Source organism: Quercus lobata, chromosome 3, assembly GCF_001633185.2.
Source record: "Quercus lobata isolate SW786 chromosome 3, ValleyOak3.0 Primary Assembly, whole genome shotgun sequence".
Classification (NCBI taxonomy): domain Eukaryota; kingdom Viridiplantae; phylum Streptophyta; class Magnoliopsida; order Fagales; family Fagaceae; genus Quercus; species Quercus lobata.
Genome location: NC_044906.1, coordinates 12,882,324 through 12,899,250, shown reverse-complemented (window position 1 = coordinate 12,899,250; position 16,927 = coordinate 12,882,324). Strand labels below are relative to the sequence as shown.

At 30.6% G+C, this 16,927-nt stretch overlaps 2 protein-coding genes across 4 annotated transcripts; one reads left to right on the top strand and one right to left on the bottom strand.

The window, feature by feature from the left end:
• Nucleotides 1-1,207: 1,207 nt before the first annotated feature.
• LOC115980349 lies at nt 1,208-2,431 on the bottom strand (the record flags this gene model as incomplete). The annotated part of the gene is made up of 1 exon (XM_031102613.1): nt 1,208-2,431. A coding segment is annotated over one exon (909 nt), but the record flags the coding sequence as incomplete, so codon positions are not given.
• Nucleotides 2,432-10,358: 7,927 nt separating this feature from the next.
• On the top strand, nt 10,359-15,209 carry LOC115982176 (cyclin-H1-1-like). 3 transcript variants are annotated; one of them, XM_031104706.1, is made up of 14 exons: nt 10,359-10,611; nt 11,528-11,578; nt 11,708-11,786; nt 11,919-12,037; nt 12,128-12,168; nt 12,562-12,682; nt 12,801-12,869; nt 13,046-13,087; nt 13,490-13,567; nt 14,068-14,126; nt 14,374-14,458; nt 14,589-14,677; nt 14,813-14,896; nt 15,057-15,209. In XM_031104706.1, the coding sequence occupies exons 1-14, from the start codon at nt 10,552-10,554 to the stop codon at nt 15,058-15,060; spliced, it is 981 nt and encodes a 326-aa protein (XP_030960566.1). In that variant the 5' UTR covers nt 10,359-10,551; the 3' UTR covers nt 15,061-15,209. The 3 variants fall into 3 exon arrangements, with proteins under 3 accessions (XP_030960566.1, XP_030960565.1, XP_030960568.1); XM_031104705.1 differs by having other exon boundaries at nt 12,128-12,201; XM_031104708.1 differs by lacking the exon at nt 11,528-11,578 and having other exon boundaries at nt 12,128-12,201.
• The last annotated feature ends 1,718 nt before the right edge of the window (nt 15,210-16,927 follow it).

Genomic DNA, 16,927 nt, shown 5'->3' with positions numbered 1-16,927 from the left:
ACACAAATATATGCAATTCATCCTTTGCAACAATAAAAGCAACGTTGAGTTACATATGCAACAAATCATATCAAAGGTTATAAAGAAATTTCACCATTATAGAATTGTTCACAACTTTTTCACCCTTTCAGGTTAAAGAAATCAGTTGCCTCCACATATGCTTGTCGTAAAAACTGTATGCAATTCAATGAATAAATAGTGAATAAATAGCGCATAGAATTTCAGACATTCGAAAGAAATTTCACAAAATATATGACTTTAATAAATCCCACTTGTTAGACATATACACCACAATCTAAAGTAATTTTTTTTTTTTAGGAAATAAGATTGAAACTCTTACAACATTTCTCAGGCCAGTAAATGGGTGAAGGAGCAATTTCTACCTGGATGGTGACATCACTCCTCCAATGCTCTAGTGGGTCCATTGCCAAAAGAAAATTAATAGCACATAAGGGAAGTAAACAAAAATAAATTGACTTAATTGATTATAAATTCAGAGGAAGACCATCCTTTCTAGGTTTGGCTACCTACTTTTGTGAATTCTTATATTCTCTAAGACTGCATAGTTGCCCGGACAAACTATTTTGAAGGTCACAACTTTCCCCTCCATCTAATACGATTTCTTCACACTTGGAATCTAGCAAAGTTAACATTTTTGGCATATCATGAATTATTTAAGCAAAATAGTAGACATCTTTTAGAAGAAAAGTCTAGCTTAAAGTTTTACTAACAATTACTTCTAGGAAAATTCTATATAACTTCAAAAAAAATTTATTTAGGAATAACAATTAATTATGGTTGCCACAAAATAAAAATCAAATTTACCAAAAACAATACTGCATTTTAAACTTATGAGCCTAAACTACTTGTATATTTTGTAATTGATGCAGTTTAAGAAAAGGTTTCTAAGGCGTTTTTTCAAAAAGGTAGGATACACCTCCAAACACCATCCATAGCCCCAAAATGGTCACAGCATCAGGAATTAACCAATGTCCCAAGGACTAAACAAACATAATCACCAACAACCAGCTTAAATGTCGTTCAAGAACCCAAACATACTAAAACAAATAGAGAAAAAACTCATCTCAAAGTTAGTGCCAGCATCCAGATTGGTAGGTTCAATGAAGAATTTAGTAAGTTGCTTGTAGGACCAAAAATTTAATTTAGTAAATGTGACAATAATTAAATGTTGTGGCCATTTGAGAGGTACGAAACAACAATCCTAATAAGCTAAGCTTAAGTTCAAAAGTAAATAAAATAAAATAAATAGAATAAGAATTACAGATTTCATGCACCAAAAATTCTGTGTACTATGTTTAGTATAGAATAAAAATTTAAACAATATTTTTCTTTCTATAAACAATAAAAGTGCATCTAGAAATTACATTGGGCCCATTGATAGATCAACTCTTTGCAAGAACTAGTATATCGAGGGCAGTCTATAATTTCCTCAATCAAAGTAATGGTGTGTGGGTGACAGTCAAATGTGTTAACACCTCCAAATAGGTGACCATCATATGCGTTACTTGACATTTGGGTTTTTTCCAAGAATACATTTGGTATGTGTAGGATAATCGCAATTTGCACAATAGTAGAACCAATGCTTTGAGTTGCGTTCTTCTTCACAGATATCACAATAATATTCACTGGATTCATCTTCAGCAGTATAACGGAGAGTGAAGGGATGCTCATGTTGTTTGTACCTTGCAGTTTGTGGTAGTGTTGCACATTTGAAATCCAAAGCAAATTTGCAAGTGGTACAACGGAATATTGGGGAAATTTTAGAATCACAACAACTGCAATTATGTTTAGATTCTATGCTTGAGAGAAGAAGTTGATGCTCATGACCAGGGTGGGTAAGGATGTTTGAGATTAAACTACATTGAAAATCAAGTTTAAACTGGCATATACCACACCAATAGATGAAGCCATTGAAATTACGTTTACAGGCATAACACTCAAATGTCGTATTCACATGGAAGAGGGTGAGTAAGTGTTGATGAAATGGGTGTCGTTTTTTTCTAGGTAATTTAGCACAAGATTCATGTAGAAAGAAGCTACAATTTAAACAACTGTAAAAGGGAGGGGAAATTGCTTGTACGCACCCGTTGCATTTTTCATTATCTAGAACCTCATCATCCGAAAGCTTTAAGCCATGCTCATGACTGAAGTGTCGAATTTCTATGGCTATTTCAGTTCCGTCCTCCCTCTCTTTGATATTTTTGACTTTGTAAGCTGCTGAGCCAACAGATTGATCGAGCTCTGGATCTTCATTCTCCCCCTCTTTAAGTTCCTGCAAATTTATGTTCTCCCTATTTCTGTAGTCCGCAGCACAATCGAGGTGGGCAACGAAATCGCATTTGGAGCAATAGTAAAATCCATAGTTTGTGTTCACCTTTTGAACACAGAGTTGACAGAATCGGGAGTCGGATTAATGGAGTCTAACTTCAAGATAAGAATGGGTGAGGTGGAGGAGGTGCTTGTGACGTATAACTTTGAGTCTGCGTGGCAAAGAAGCACAACTATTATGAACCCAGAAACCACATAGGGCACACTGATTAGGTATACCCTTGACTTCTTTGGCACAAAAGTCACAAGCGAACGACATCCACTTCCAAAAGGGGGTTAATGGGTGGTGGTGGACTTCAGAAGATTGGATGGTGGGCGGCAAGGAAGCACAAGTGGCAAGGAAGCATAAGTGTATTGTCGGCGAGATTCATTGCAGAGTTGGCATTTGGTCTTTTGTTTGTCTTCTTGTTCAGGATAATGTGTCTTTTCATCAAAGAGAATGAGAGGATGGATTGGGTGCAAGGGATGGTGCAACCCAAGTGGCAATTCCACACATGATTTATGATGTGTGGTGTCTATCCAATGCTATGAACTACCTTCTTTACAAAAGTAGGTAGGGCCATAAACTGATTCTTGGCAGCCACAACAAGTATCTCCCCATCTGGCGTCTCGAAGGAAGAGCAAGGGATGGTTTGAATCGCAAAAATGTAGAAGGTGCTGCTGCTGCTGCGGCTGCTCCATCTTCTTGTTCTATGACATAATCATCAAAATAGTGATGCGTCAGAATTGGTTTCGAATCTATCTAACAACACACCATTTTCTTTAAATTTCCATGTAAAATGACCCATTTTGGAGTTTGGATTTTAATAACAAAAACTGATTCAAAGCTTTTGGTTTGGTTTGGGTTCATACCGTTAACTTACAGAGCGTATACAGAGGGATTTGGGCGTGAAGTGTTGTTCTACTCGGACCAGATCGTTTAAAAGGCATGGGTTAGGCCCGGGTGGGTATTTTTGTTGGGTGGGTCTTTTCAATTTTGCAATGTTAAAAGTGGAAGACTTTTTTTTTTTGACGTCAAAAGTGGAAGACAATTTTAATAACCTACAAACTATTGACAGACATAGGATTAGGAATTCTATAAATTGATTTCATTATAATAAAAACGTGATTTTTTTTACTTGACTAGAAAAATATTATTTCTTTGGATAAATAATAAGAATAATGGCTTTTTTTTTTCTTTTTTTTCTGTGGTGAGTCTCTTTCTTTCATTCAATCACTCTCTTTAATTTTTTTTTTTTTTTTTAATGCTCATTCTACCACTCCCTTAATCTTTATAATATTTTGACAAGATTTTGTAGCTTAGTTCAAAAAAGAATGTAAACTATCTTTATGGGACAAAATTTAATAGGGATTAGGTTCTTCTAAAAAAAAAATTTGCTAAATCCACTATTGGAATAATTTTATTTCCTACAATTACCTTCCTTACCAAATATTAGTGTGATCTATTCTTTCTTTCAAATGTTATGGTAATTGGGCATTAAAAACTCACTAATCTATGAAAAAAAATTTTTTTTTTTTTTTTTTTTTTTGGTATTCTTCAACACAATAAACAACTAATTTTATAGATTTAATAGTAAATGACAACTAATTATTTTAAAATTTTACATGTGATTAACCTATAATAAATATCAAATAAAAAACTTAGAATCAAGAAAATAATGACTTATAAAAAAAGCAATTAAGAGATATAGCTTTCATCATCCAACCAAAAAAACATGATATACCTTTTGTTATCTCATAGTTTAACAATAATATATCTCACAAAACTATAGAGTCAATTCAAGTCCAATAAAATATTTTCATGTGAAAATGTTTTTCGAAAAAAAAAATTTCCAAGTGTTTGGTTGCATTCCTAAAAATACTCTAGAAAATATTTGTAAGTGTTTAGTTGTATAAATGTTATGAAAAACATATTTTCTACTACTTTAACACATTCACATCTCCCAAGCACATATATAATAAAAAAAAAAAAAGTAAAATTTTAGATTTTTTAAAAAAAAAACTGTAATCAAGGACCAGCGGTTAGCGATAGTGGTTGGCCACCAAAGACTAGGAATTTTAGTGGGGAGTGGGGGGTGGAAGTTCAATTGATGAGTTTGGGCGACGTGAAAAATGGTTTATGAAAAATAAAAGTATAAACTAATTTTCACCATAAATGCTCTTATCTTATGATCAAGTGAAAAAAAAAAAATTTATAGTTGACCAACATTTTCAGTCACCCCAAGTACCCGTAAATGAGGAAAATGTTTTCGTGAAATCAATTTCAATCAAACCAAACATAGCCCAAATTTTACAACGTTTATGTTTATATGAAAAATTTTAAGCAAGCAAAGTAATCTATAGTTTATAAATAACAATAAAACATACACACACATATGAACAAATTTGTAAAAGTATATACTTACAGCAAGAATTATACAATTTGGCTTCAAAACACACCTAAAAAAAGCTTCCAATTGGCCTCAATTTTGAGTTTGTTGAAGTTAAGTTCCTGTAACATTTATCTATAAGTACAAAAAGAAAATGACATCAGACACAAAGGGATGGGTGAATCCAAATGTAGATGGATCACATACGAAAAGAAACAGAGAGAAAGAGGGGCGCAATGCGTGAGAATTGGTTTCAAATCTAACGACAGCATTCTCAATTTTGATGTAAAACGATTGATGTGGAGTTTGGTTGTGAGAGATATTGAGGTGATTATAGGATTTTAATTACTTGGGTCTAATAAAAGTAAGTACAAAAATTGGATTTTTAGAATGGAATTAAGAAATTTGGGTTGAACTATTGTTTGTGATTAACTTATAATAGATATTACATAAAAACTGGATTCAAGAAAATAGTTATTTAAGTGATATTCATTTTATCAAAAGATACATTAAATGTAACATAAACTAAACCATTTAGCGTCAATTTCAAGTGCAAAAATGTAGAAACTGTTGCGGCTGCTCCATCTTCTTGTTCTATGACATGCACAGTCACAGTAACAATCATAGATATAATCATCAAATTAGTTAAGAGAAAAAGAAAGAAAAGGGCATCAGATGAGACACAAAGGGGGGTGGGTGATTCGAAATGTAGATAGTCAGATGGATGAGATTCACATTAATATACGAAAAGAAACAGAGAAAGAGAAAGAGGCAGGTAGTGATAGTGATGCGTCAGAATCTATCTAACAAACGCCATTTTCTTTAAAGATTCAAAGCTTTTTTTTTTTGCTAAATAAAGATTCAAAGCTATTGGTTTGGGTTCATACCGTTAGTTTTAGAATGAAATTAAAGAAATTTGGACCTGATTGTTTGAAACTTAAAATTTAGAAGTCATGGGTTGGGCCGGGTGGGTATTTTCAATTTTACAATGTAAAAACTGGTGTGGGGGAATGTTAAAAGTGAAAAACTTAACATTTAAAAAAAAAAAAAACGAAACTTTTTTATATATTAACAGCAATGCACCTGAAACGTTAAATATAAATATTATGTCAATTTTACCATTAGAAATGCAACAAGGTAATTTCTTATTTGTAATTGTATAGTTTCTACTTGAATAAAGCTATGCCTTTTTTCCATTAGATCATTCTCTTAATTTTTTTTTTTTTTGGTTGCTCAATTTATCACTCCCTTAATCTTTATGTCTTTTAATATTTTGACAATAATTTTAAAACCCAATGACACTACCGGGTGTTCTTGATGAAGAAAATTTAGGTTAAAAAACCCTCTTCCCCACATATAATAAAAAGAGGGAAAAAAAATGAGTTGTTAACTTTCACGAAGGAATTTAAATTATCTTACTATCAATATGAGACAAAATGAAGATTTGATGAGGAATAGATTCAAATTAGACTTTGGGTAATTTTTACAAAAATTATATTCCTCAAAACTTTTATTTATAACAATAGTTTGCTAAATTCATTGTGGAATAAGTTTCTTTTCTACAATCATCTTGCTAAGGTTTTTTTTTTTTTTTTTTTTCAACTAAAAAGGTAATTAGGCATTTAAAACTTACTAGTCTTTATTATTATTATTATTTTTGGCATGTAATCTTTTAGATTTAATAGTTAATTACAACTGGTTATTTTGAAATATTGCTTGTGATTAACCTATAATAGATATTAAATAAAACTTGGATTCAAGAAAATACTTACTTCTTTCTCAAAAAATAAAATAAAATAGTTACTTAAGTCATATACATTTTATCAATGATACATTAAATGTAACATAAACCAAACCATTAGGTAGTAATATCTCTCACACAAATATAGTGTCAATTTCAATTGCAATGAAATGTTACCACATTTAACATCTATATGACAAATTTTAAGCAAGCAAAGCACTCTATCATTTATGAATAACAATAGAAACACACACACACACATATATGAACAAATTTGTAAAAACAATTATCAATACTTACAAAAGGAAGATATAATTTTGGCTTCAAAACACCCTAAGAAAGGTTCCACGTTAGCCTCAATTTTAGTTTTGTGAAATCCAAATTCATTAGAATTCATTTAGAACTTCTACTATATATAGAGGATTATTATGCCATTGTTCCAAAAAAAAAAAAAAGAGAAGTAGGCAAAGCAAAGCATTTGTGCTTGCTTGCCACTTTAGGGTTGTATGACTCATTGGAACAAGAGAAATAAGGTAAGGTATTTATGATTTGCTTGCCAAATTAGACTTATATATTCTCTTTTATTTAATCTTTTTTTGATCCATGTCCAGAATTCTTACTGCCATTTACATTATCTTTCTTTTTGCTTGCTTGTCCATACTAACACTTTCCACTATTACATAATTGCAGCCACTAAGAACTGTTCAGTCACCACCATTGCAGCTAAAGTTAACTTGATCTTCCACCAAAAGAGAAAAACTCTTTGCAAGTGAGAAAAATGTCAAAATTGTTGGTGGCTTACCAATAAATTAATGAATCAACATACTTAATCCCAACCAAAATTGCTTAATCGTAGAAGAAAGGAGCATACATTTACATTTTGGATGTGAATTTTGTCAAATCCACCATTAATTTACTTTTTTTTTTCTTATATCTTTTATACTTGCAAAATTTTCAAAAGATCAAAGATCAATAATAAAGAACAAACAATTCAATAGTTAGATTTTCAAAATATGTAATCATGTTAATTTTTTTAGCGAGAATTATAGCCATTATGTAGCCACGTTTTGCCCTTTAAAAAAAAGTCAAGATAGATTTTTACCTTACTAGATTGATCACAAATAAAAAGTAAAGAATACATAAGGTATATATAATGATAATGAAGTTCCATAATGTTTTTTTCTTTCCTAATATTCGTTCTCTTTACATTTAACATCCAAGAAAAGAAAGAGATCTTTTGATTCCTTTCTTTTCTTTTTCATTGCACATTAATTCATTCATTCCTTCCTACTCTTTTAAGCTATCTAGATTCTACTTTAGTAGGGTATGTATAGGAGTTACAGGGTCTAGGGTTAGTCCTAGACAAGCTTTACATAAAGTTACACCTCTTAGTTGTAGCCCAGAGTTACTCTTCATTTAAAAAAAAAAAAAAAAAATTAACATTGCTATATATTTTGAAAATCTAACCGTTAGTTTGCATGCTCTTTACGTTCTTATCAAACATGTCAAATTTTGCGTAAATCAGATATTATTTACTATATGATCTATAAACCTATTTTATTAAAAAATTTATACTATAAAAACTTGCAATTTAAATAATTGATTAATGACATAGCTATTAATTTTTGATATTCTAAAAATTTTATAAGCATAAAAGATATAAAAAGATAATATAATCTAATAGCAAATTTGTCAAAATTCACATTTAATAAAAAGATATTTAGTGAGATTGTAACCTTAAGTTATAACCAAGTTTGTAACCAAATTTTATTTTTATCTTTAATTGTCTAATAATTCGAAGTTTGTAGCCAACTAAATGTCTAATTGTCTAATCATTTCACAAAAGAAGAAAAAATAAATGTGTATACATTTTTCATACATGGAATTCGCCAACTAAAACCTAACATCTTTAGTTGTTAAAAAGGACTGAAAAAAGAAAGAACCTTTCTAATGCTTTTTTTAAAAACTAGCAATTATCATATAGTGTTTTAATTTGCTAGAATTTGAATAAGCAATTCTGGAGATGAAGTGATTCAAAGTGACAGCATTCATGTTTTTATTGTGGCCGTAACTGGATCTACACTCTGACCTTCTAGTAACTATGCTCCTCAGATAGAGATTAAAATATTCTCACTAACAATCAATCATAATATTGAACATAGGGATGTCTGTTTCATTTTTTATTTTCTAATAAGTATATTCTTGGAGGCTCCAAAATTTCATTTTAAATTGCTATTATCTGGGTGTGCCTAGAATTCAAATCTAAGTTTGCTGAAATCCTAATGTGAAGCTTGTTTTTATTAAGCGGATCATAGGAAGATAACAACAAAGTAGCTTATCTTCTACCAAGGCCATTCTGATAATGTTTTATGTCTTATTGGGCTTTCCCTGTGGAGTTTGCTAAGCCCTTACAGGTTATTGTTTTGTTCTTGTTCTTGGTACTTCTCTTTCTCACTCTCATCTTTAAGCAATATTACATCACGTTATAATTTTTACTAAAATAAAATTTTAAAATCCTACCGTTCAATTAAATGTTCTTTATGTTCTTAACACACATGTCAAATTTTATATCACGTTGATGTTATTTACTATTTAATCTAAAAACTCATGTTTTATGTATAATTTTAAAATCTTGAAATTTAAATAATTGTTAAAAAACATAATTGTTGATCTCTTATCAATTTAAAATTTTGCAAGCATGTATAGTAAAAGAAGAAGATGTAATCCAATAGTAAATTTATTAAAATTCACATTAAATAAAAAAAATTAAGTAGTATAATATTACTTAAACTTACTACAAAGTGTAACTTAAATTAAAATCTATAAACACACAAGAAATAACTCATAATTGTCCAAACTCATTTCTTCTACACGTAGAAGAATATTTAATGGTAAATGTAACTTTTTGGAGGAATGTTTATTTGTAGGCGAGAGTATTATGAAGCATGAAAAGTAATGATGTGGTTAGTTATTATTGGAGGTTTAAAAAATAGTTTTACATTCTTATTTAATTTATTTTCGTTTACAATATAAACACTTGGATATAAATTTTGTTCCTATTGGAGAGTTAAAAAAACTAATTTATATAATATATTTTTTATATATAGAATATAAATACAATAATATTTCAACTTATGATAGACGAGACTTTACTTATCTATAGGTTTATGAAATTGCAAGATGCCTAATTTTCTTTTACCAAAGCTCTCATAGTTGGCTCAATAAACCCTTTAATTTTAAGTGGGTTGCAATTGAAAGAAAGTTACGAATTTTATATAGATATAATGATGTTGATTCTTTGTTGATTTCTTATACTGGTGACACAATTTCTTATCCTTTTTTTTTATATGTTTTTTGAAGAACTTTTAAAAATCTCTTACTTAAGTGATGTGAAACTTAGTTAAGATTTAGTTTTTCCTTATCCCATTTTACTTAAGAGGTATTTTAACCCTTTGGATCTTGTAATCCATCCCTTAAGGGCTACACATTCCCGTGTAAGAGGAAGAAGTCACATCATCATTTAACATATATTTGGTTTTTGAGTTACAAATAATGTTAAATTATATAAAGTTATCTTAATTATTACTTTATGTAATTTTAGATAGGCAACTTAACACTAACATATTTTGATTCAATTAATTTTGTATTCTCCAAATTGATTCAAATAAATTAGGTAAGTTATTTTTCTATAAATTCTTTAATTTGAAATTTATTTAATAATATTTATTTATATATATATTGAAATATTTATCTATTAATAATAATATTATGACTTTTAATAATAAAAATTACTCATTCTTTTTTTTTTTCTGGAAAAAAAGAAAAAAGAAAAAACTCAAACATTCAATAATTTTCCATGCTTTATAAAAAGTAAAATCCAATCATTTTCCAAAACCCAAACCCCTAAAAACCCAAACATTCTGACAAAATTGGTCTCTCTCTGTTTCCTTTCCTTCTTTCATCACTCACAAGTCAGAACCCCAAAAAAATTCTCTCTGCCAATCAATTCACTTTATTACAAAATCCCATAAATAAAAATTGTAAAATTAATTAATTTACGTAGATCAACTGAGTTAGGGTTTCCGAGTCGCCATGGCCGATTTCCAGACCTCGACTCACCGAGCCAATTGGATCTTCACTACTCAAGAGCTGGTAAGTCCCTTCCTCTTCTTTACACTCGTTTTCCGTTTGGTTCCTGAGAAAATGTAGGAAACAAAGAAAACAGTAACATTTGAATGCAAAAGAACTAATTTTTACTATCATAAATATATAAATATAAAAAACCCAGTTTGATTCAGCTTAATGGTTCTGTTTTAAGCTTGGTTTGAGTGGGAAAAACAAATTATTTCTTTTAAGCTTCGTTTTCCGTTTGGTTCCCGAGAAAATGTAGGGAAAGAAAACCAAAGAAAGAAGTAATTGAAAGCAATTGCTTTCATTGATGTTTTTAAAAAAAAAAACCCCAGTTTGATTAAGCTGAAAAGTTCTGTTTTAAGCTTGGTTTGAGTGGGGAAAACAAATTATTTCTTTCAGCTTCGTTTTCCGTTTGGTTACTTAGAAAATGCGGGAAAAGAAAATCAAAGAATGAGTAATTAATAGCAAAAGATCATTTTTTTCCCCATTCATAACTATGTTATTTAAAAAGAAAAAAAGAAAAAAGAAGAAGAAAAAACTCACTTTGATTAAGCTTAATAGTTCTGTTTTAAGCTTGGTTTGAGTTGGAAAAACAAATTATTTCTTTAAGATTCGTTTTCCGTTTGGTTACTTAGAAAGTGTAGGAAAAGAAAATCAAAGAATGAGTAATTAAAAGCAAAAGATCATTATAAGTATGTTTTAAAAAAACCCAGTTTGATTTAGCTTAATAGTTTTTTTAAGCCTGGCTTGAGTGAGAAAATCTAAATTATTTCCTCAATTAATAGAAACTTGTGTATGTTTTTTGTTTGTGTGTAGTGAAGGTAAATATATTTTTTAGTTTTTTACTTAATTCAGTTTTGTAATTGTTTACTACATTTGTTTATGTATTATAATAAAAAGGGATTTTTTTTTTTTTTTTGACTGGTCTCTGATATAGGATGATAAATACAATGCTGCTCGTCAAAGAGCAATACAAACACTAGATAAGGTATGCTGCAAAATTGTTATTTGTTCATTTGTTCATTTATTTTTTAGTCCCAGTAATATAGCTCATAATGGAGTTGTGTTAAGATTAATTACTCTATTGGGGCTGATTAACTAATGATGTGTTGTGAAGTATGGAGCAACATTGATGGAAGTAGATGTGGATGGGACGTTGTCGTACCCTGAACCTCAAATTAACTCGAAAGATAATGGTAAACACATTTCCAAGAGTTGAATTTTTTGTAACATTCTCTTATTGGATTGGATGAGTTAGTCAACGTGTTCTTTTCTGTGCAAGAGGTCTAATTATTTTTGTTCTAATGGTTTCGTTCTTTTCACGTTAGCTGACAAGCATTCTCGTCCGAAACCACTTACTATTGAAGAAGAGCGATATATGCGAGTGTTCTACGAGAATAAACTTCAAGAAGTTTGTAATAACTTCCACTTTCCTCATAAAATTCAGGTATGTTGTTCCTTTTCAATGATATAAAATGATAAATAAATGGTAAAGTTGGGTATCTTAGTCAAGTTTCTTGAATTGGTTCATTTGCAGGCAACAGCTCTAATATATTTCAAAAGGTTTTATCTACAATGGTCAGTCATGCAACATAATCCCAAAAACATTATGTAAGATTATTTTTTATACTTATGTTCAACTCTTCAAGTTTCCCAATGTTCACATGATCCACCATTAAGTTTGAATCTGCATTGCATCAAAGTATGGTTGAAGACTAGACACTCATGAGGAAATTGTACTTGCAGTATACACCTTGTATACTTGGGTAGAACCCTGTTTTTACTTCAATAAAATTTTACTTATAAAAAAAAATATAAAAAATTTCATGATGATATTGCTAAAAGAAGATATATTTGGACACACTATGAAAGTGGGCACTATTGGAATTTCTTCACTTGGTAATTGTTGGGGGTATAGTGCTCAATTGTGACTAAATTATTATTAAATTGAATTTATTTCCCTGTGCACAGGTTAACATGCATTTATGCTGCTTGCAAGATAGAAGAAAATCATGTTTCAGCAGAGGAGCTCGGTAAGGGGATCTCTCAGGATCATCAATTGATTCTCAATAATGAGATGATAGTTTATCAGGCATGTAGGTGCTGTGCATAATATTGTTTTCTTTAGTATTTTTGCTCTTCTTTGTCTAATGCACATACCTTTACTTTGCAAGATTTCAAAATTTGAACTTATTCCTTTATTTTTTCAGAGTTTAGAATTTGATCTTATTGTTTATGCGCCATATCGCTCCATTGATGGGTTTGTCAATGATATGGAGGTAAGTTGATTAATCCTAATCCATTCTTTCTGCTGATTTCTTCTTTTGTGATTTGTACATTAGAAAAGCTAATTTGTCTTTGTATTTTTTTCTTTAATTTTGTTTTTGGTCTCATCGTGATGTTGGAATTCTTTTTCCCCTTCTTTTTTATATTCTGGGTCGGTGTTGGTTCCCAGGAATTCTGCCCAGTAAAAGATGACCAGCTTCATGTGCTGAAGGTAAAATGTTTGCATCCTATTTAATCTTCTTAACTGAATAGCTTCATATTTGTTGCTTTATGATTATTGTATTAGTGACTACTTGACTTATGTCATTCATGCTCAAATTAAAACTTGAAAAGTATTTTTTGTTAAGATGTTCTTAATTGTTTTTTATTTTCTAAAAGAATAGCTAGCAGTTGAGCCCATATGACATCTTTGTGCATGGTTACCATTTTAAAGTAATTAATATGTAATTTGATTAATTGTAAAATGTTTCCTCTAGGGAAAATACTGAAACAACTAAGCATATGTTGTTTTAGTACTCTTAACTGTTGTTGATAATGCTCTTTCTGTTCACTAAAATATGCTTTCAGGGAGGTTGACTGCATTTTTTCTGTCTGGTGCTTTACTGTTATGTAGGCTATACACGAAACTGCAAGGATGGAGGTTGATAAAATCATGCTTACTGATGCACCACTTCTATTCCCTCCTGGGCAGGTACTGTACATCTTTTTTCACCACATTGATTATGAACATCTTTTGGTCTGTCTAAATCTGAACTTGAAAACTTTCTTCCTTGATTCTCCAAATTGCAAAGCATATCATTAGAACTGTTATTGAAGAAGTCTAGTAGTTTGGAAAATATATCTGTAGATGCACCACAATAACTTGACCCTTTCAGATATGGGGAGTTAAGATAATGATTAAGGTAAAAATAGGGGATTATGAAAGTAGCATTGTATAGATTGAGAAACAAAAAGGGCCGTAGTTCCGCTTGGAACGGCAGATATTGAAATATCTTTTGTGAATTGTATTCCCAGGATGTGCAATATACCATTGATAAAAACAATGAATCCTATCCCAGGATTCCATTCAAAAAATTCTAAATTGTACTTCCGAAATGGATCCTAGTGGGTGCTAATTGAAGATTGTGGTTTAACCTTGTAATCTGTTCTTTAATAAGAACACTGATCTTGTTTGTTATTTATTTGATGCAGTTGGCGTTGGCTGCTTTGCGTAGTTCAAATGAGGTGCACAAAGTTCTCGACTTTGAGAGGTTATAAACTGCTTTAGAGTTACCTCAAGATTATGACAATAATGTTTTTGCAACAATTTTTCACCTTCATATTCGGTTGCCAAACTGTGATTCCACAATAATAAAAATTGATGGGAGGAAAGGAGGAATCTGGGGTTAAAACTTAAAAACTCTTTTTTTTGGTGGAATTAAAAAAAAAAAAAAAAAAATCCTATTTCTTGTTTGCAATAATGATTCAGTCTTCTTCAACTTGCATGCTCCTTTGCAGATACCTGAGGAGCATTCTCTCTCGTCAGAGTTCTGCACATACCGTTTCAGAGCTCATTGAATCTCTAAATTCAATAGATTCTTGGGTATAGATTCATTATACTTTTTCCAATCTGAATAAGTATCCCAAATTTAATGGATATAATTCAAAATTAAATAGTGAAATGTGGTTGTTTTCCATTACATTTACCATTCTACTTGTGGCCATGTATACAGGTAAGAGGATATAAATTCCCTTCAGAAAAAGATTTGAAGCACATCAACCGGAAACTAAAATCTTGCTGGGGTCTTAGCTCACATGACGAGTACTTTCTAATACTCTTGTCATATAATGAATTAATAATTGTTACTCTAATGCCCCCCTTTTTTTTCTTTTTTTTTTTTAATTATTATTATTTTTTGTGTGTGTACACCAATGCCTATATTTGACTGCTTGGCAGGAGCAAGAAACGGGAGAAGAAATCAAAGCACAAGTCAAAGAAGAGTTCAAACGAAACACAAAATGTGCCTTCTCATACTGATTTGTAAGTCCTGCCCATTTTGATTGAACTTTTAATTGGAGCTTTGCTCCAATTTGGTTCTGTTTTGATTCTGTCATTGTTTTAAAGGGAATAACAGTTATTAGCAATTTGAGCCCTACTTTTTGATTTGTAGTTGTACTGACTGTATTTTCTCTGATTTCAGGTAATGCATCCTTGAATCTTACCTTAGAGTCGCATGATTCTCCGAGTCCTTGAGGAATACTTAATACATTTTATTGAAACAGACCTGAAATTCTGTTATCTTTTCTCTAATCACTATTTCCTTTATCTATTTACTTATTTTCTTTTTCTTCTTTTTTTGGGGTTGTGAAACCAATTAAATGAAAAATGTGTATGGCATCCAGAATTTTGCCGATCTTGGACAACAATACATCTATGAGAAGGATCAACTAACATAATTACAGAATAAGTTCTGATACAAACTCGTCATGGAAGCAGGATGTGAGATATCCGATGTATATATACCCCTGCTGTGAGGCACCAAGTGATATATACTTGCACAACAATAAAATCATAGATGGTAGCCAGTTTCCGTGATTTCCAGACATTTTTGCACTGCTCTGGGTATATGCACTTGGTGAGCCTCACTTGGAGTTTCACACACCTGTGAAATCTACATGATGTGAGATACCCGATGTCCATATCCGTTATAAAATCAGTTTTACTTAATCGAAAAGAAAAGTATCTAATTAACAAGCAATAAAAAAAATTAAGTAAAATAAAGTTCTGTTGTTTCTTCCCTGCTTTATGGCTTCATTCTATTTCCAATTTAAAAACTGGGCAAGGCAATTCGCAATGCATTTTCTTAACTCTGCATTTATCTTTCTATTAATGCTTGCCGTTTAATAATTTGATAAACTAAAAATTCCTCTAACTGGACTAGTGCTCAAAGGGGATATTCCTAATAACAAAGACTTCTTGAGGCAAAAAAAAAAATTGTTGATCTATTACTTGGAGGTTCCATTGTTAATGTTGCTAGATTTATCAAGGCTGAAACCAACTTTGGTGCTTCTGTACTTATTTGAAACTCCGTTGTTCAAGGAAGGCCATACTACCTTTGATTTTGAAACTCCTCACTCTTATAGCACTAACAAAACCGCCTCATTAGTGAGCAATGCTCATCTAATAAACAAATCGAGATTAATGCAGATATAAGTTAATGTCCCAAGCATCGAGTTTATTTTGTCCATAAGTTTCCCAAACTTGTCATGGAAGCAACGAGTTTATTTTTGTCTTTAAGAATGTTAATTTTTTGCCTCACAATTTGGTTTGTTGGGCGGCCACTTGTAATTGTGATGGGCCTATCTTTGTCTCCTCTCTTCCTTCTTGAGCTCTTATTTCAGAAATTGGAGATATGTTGTGACTCTCTATTGTTCCTTAACATTTTCTAATCTATAAAAAAAGAAAAAAAAAGATATAAGCGTTCCTTCGAAATGCTATTTCTTCGAGTTGCAAATGAGTTTGCCTAAAATTTGGAGTTGTTTGTTCCAGGTGGTTCTCAAAAGTTTCATTCTTTGGATTCACAAAGAACTTATTGCATTAAGGCTTGTATTATGCTTAGGACACATTTGGATGATGTCAAAGATTTACTTGAATAAAACAGAACATGTAAACTAGTTAAATTATAAGGTTTTTGTCATTTCCTTAATCCTTTAATTGATACTGATTGTACATTTTTTTTTTCTATATATTAAAATTTCCAGTCTTTTTTTTTATAAAAAATGTGAAAATTGCTCAATGGTGCTTTTATATTATTCACTTTCCAATCTCGTGATAGTTCTATCTTTTAAAAGTTAAGAATCATAGGATTAAGGAGTACTTTATAAGTGGATTAATAAATTGCAAATATTTACCTTAGATTATGGTCATTTGTAATATCCAACCCATATTATAAATTTAATTAACATTCCAAATTGAGGTTTATTTGTAATTTTTATACTATCTAAATTTTTTTTCATAATTAACAAATTAATAGACTGGTTCAGTGATAAGATGTATTAATATTAGAAAATC

Bases quoted from the DNA above. Each gene is read 5' to 3' on its own strand.
- LOC115982176 (XM_031104705.1), top strand. From the start codon at position 10,552: ATGGCCGATTTCCAGACCTCGACTCACCGAGCCAATTGGATCTTCACT. The intron at 12,038-12,127 runs GTATGTTGTTCC...GTTCATTTGCAG, and splicing joins ACTTTCCTCATAAAATTCAG to GCAACAGCTCTAATATATTT. The intron at 13,568-14,067 runs GTACTGTACATC...TATTTGATGCAG, and splicing joins TTCTATTCCCTCCTGGGCAG to TTGGCGTTGGCTGCTTTGCG.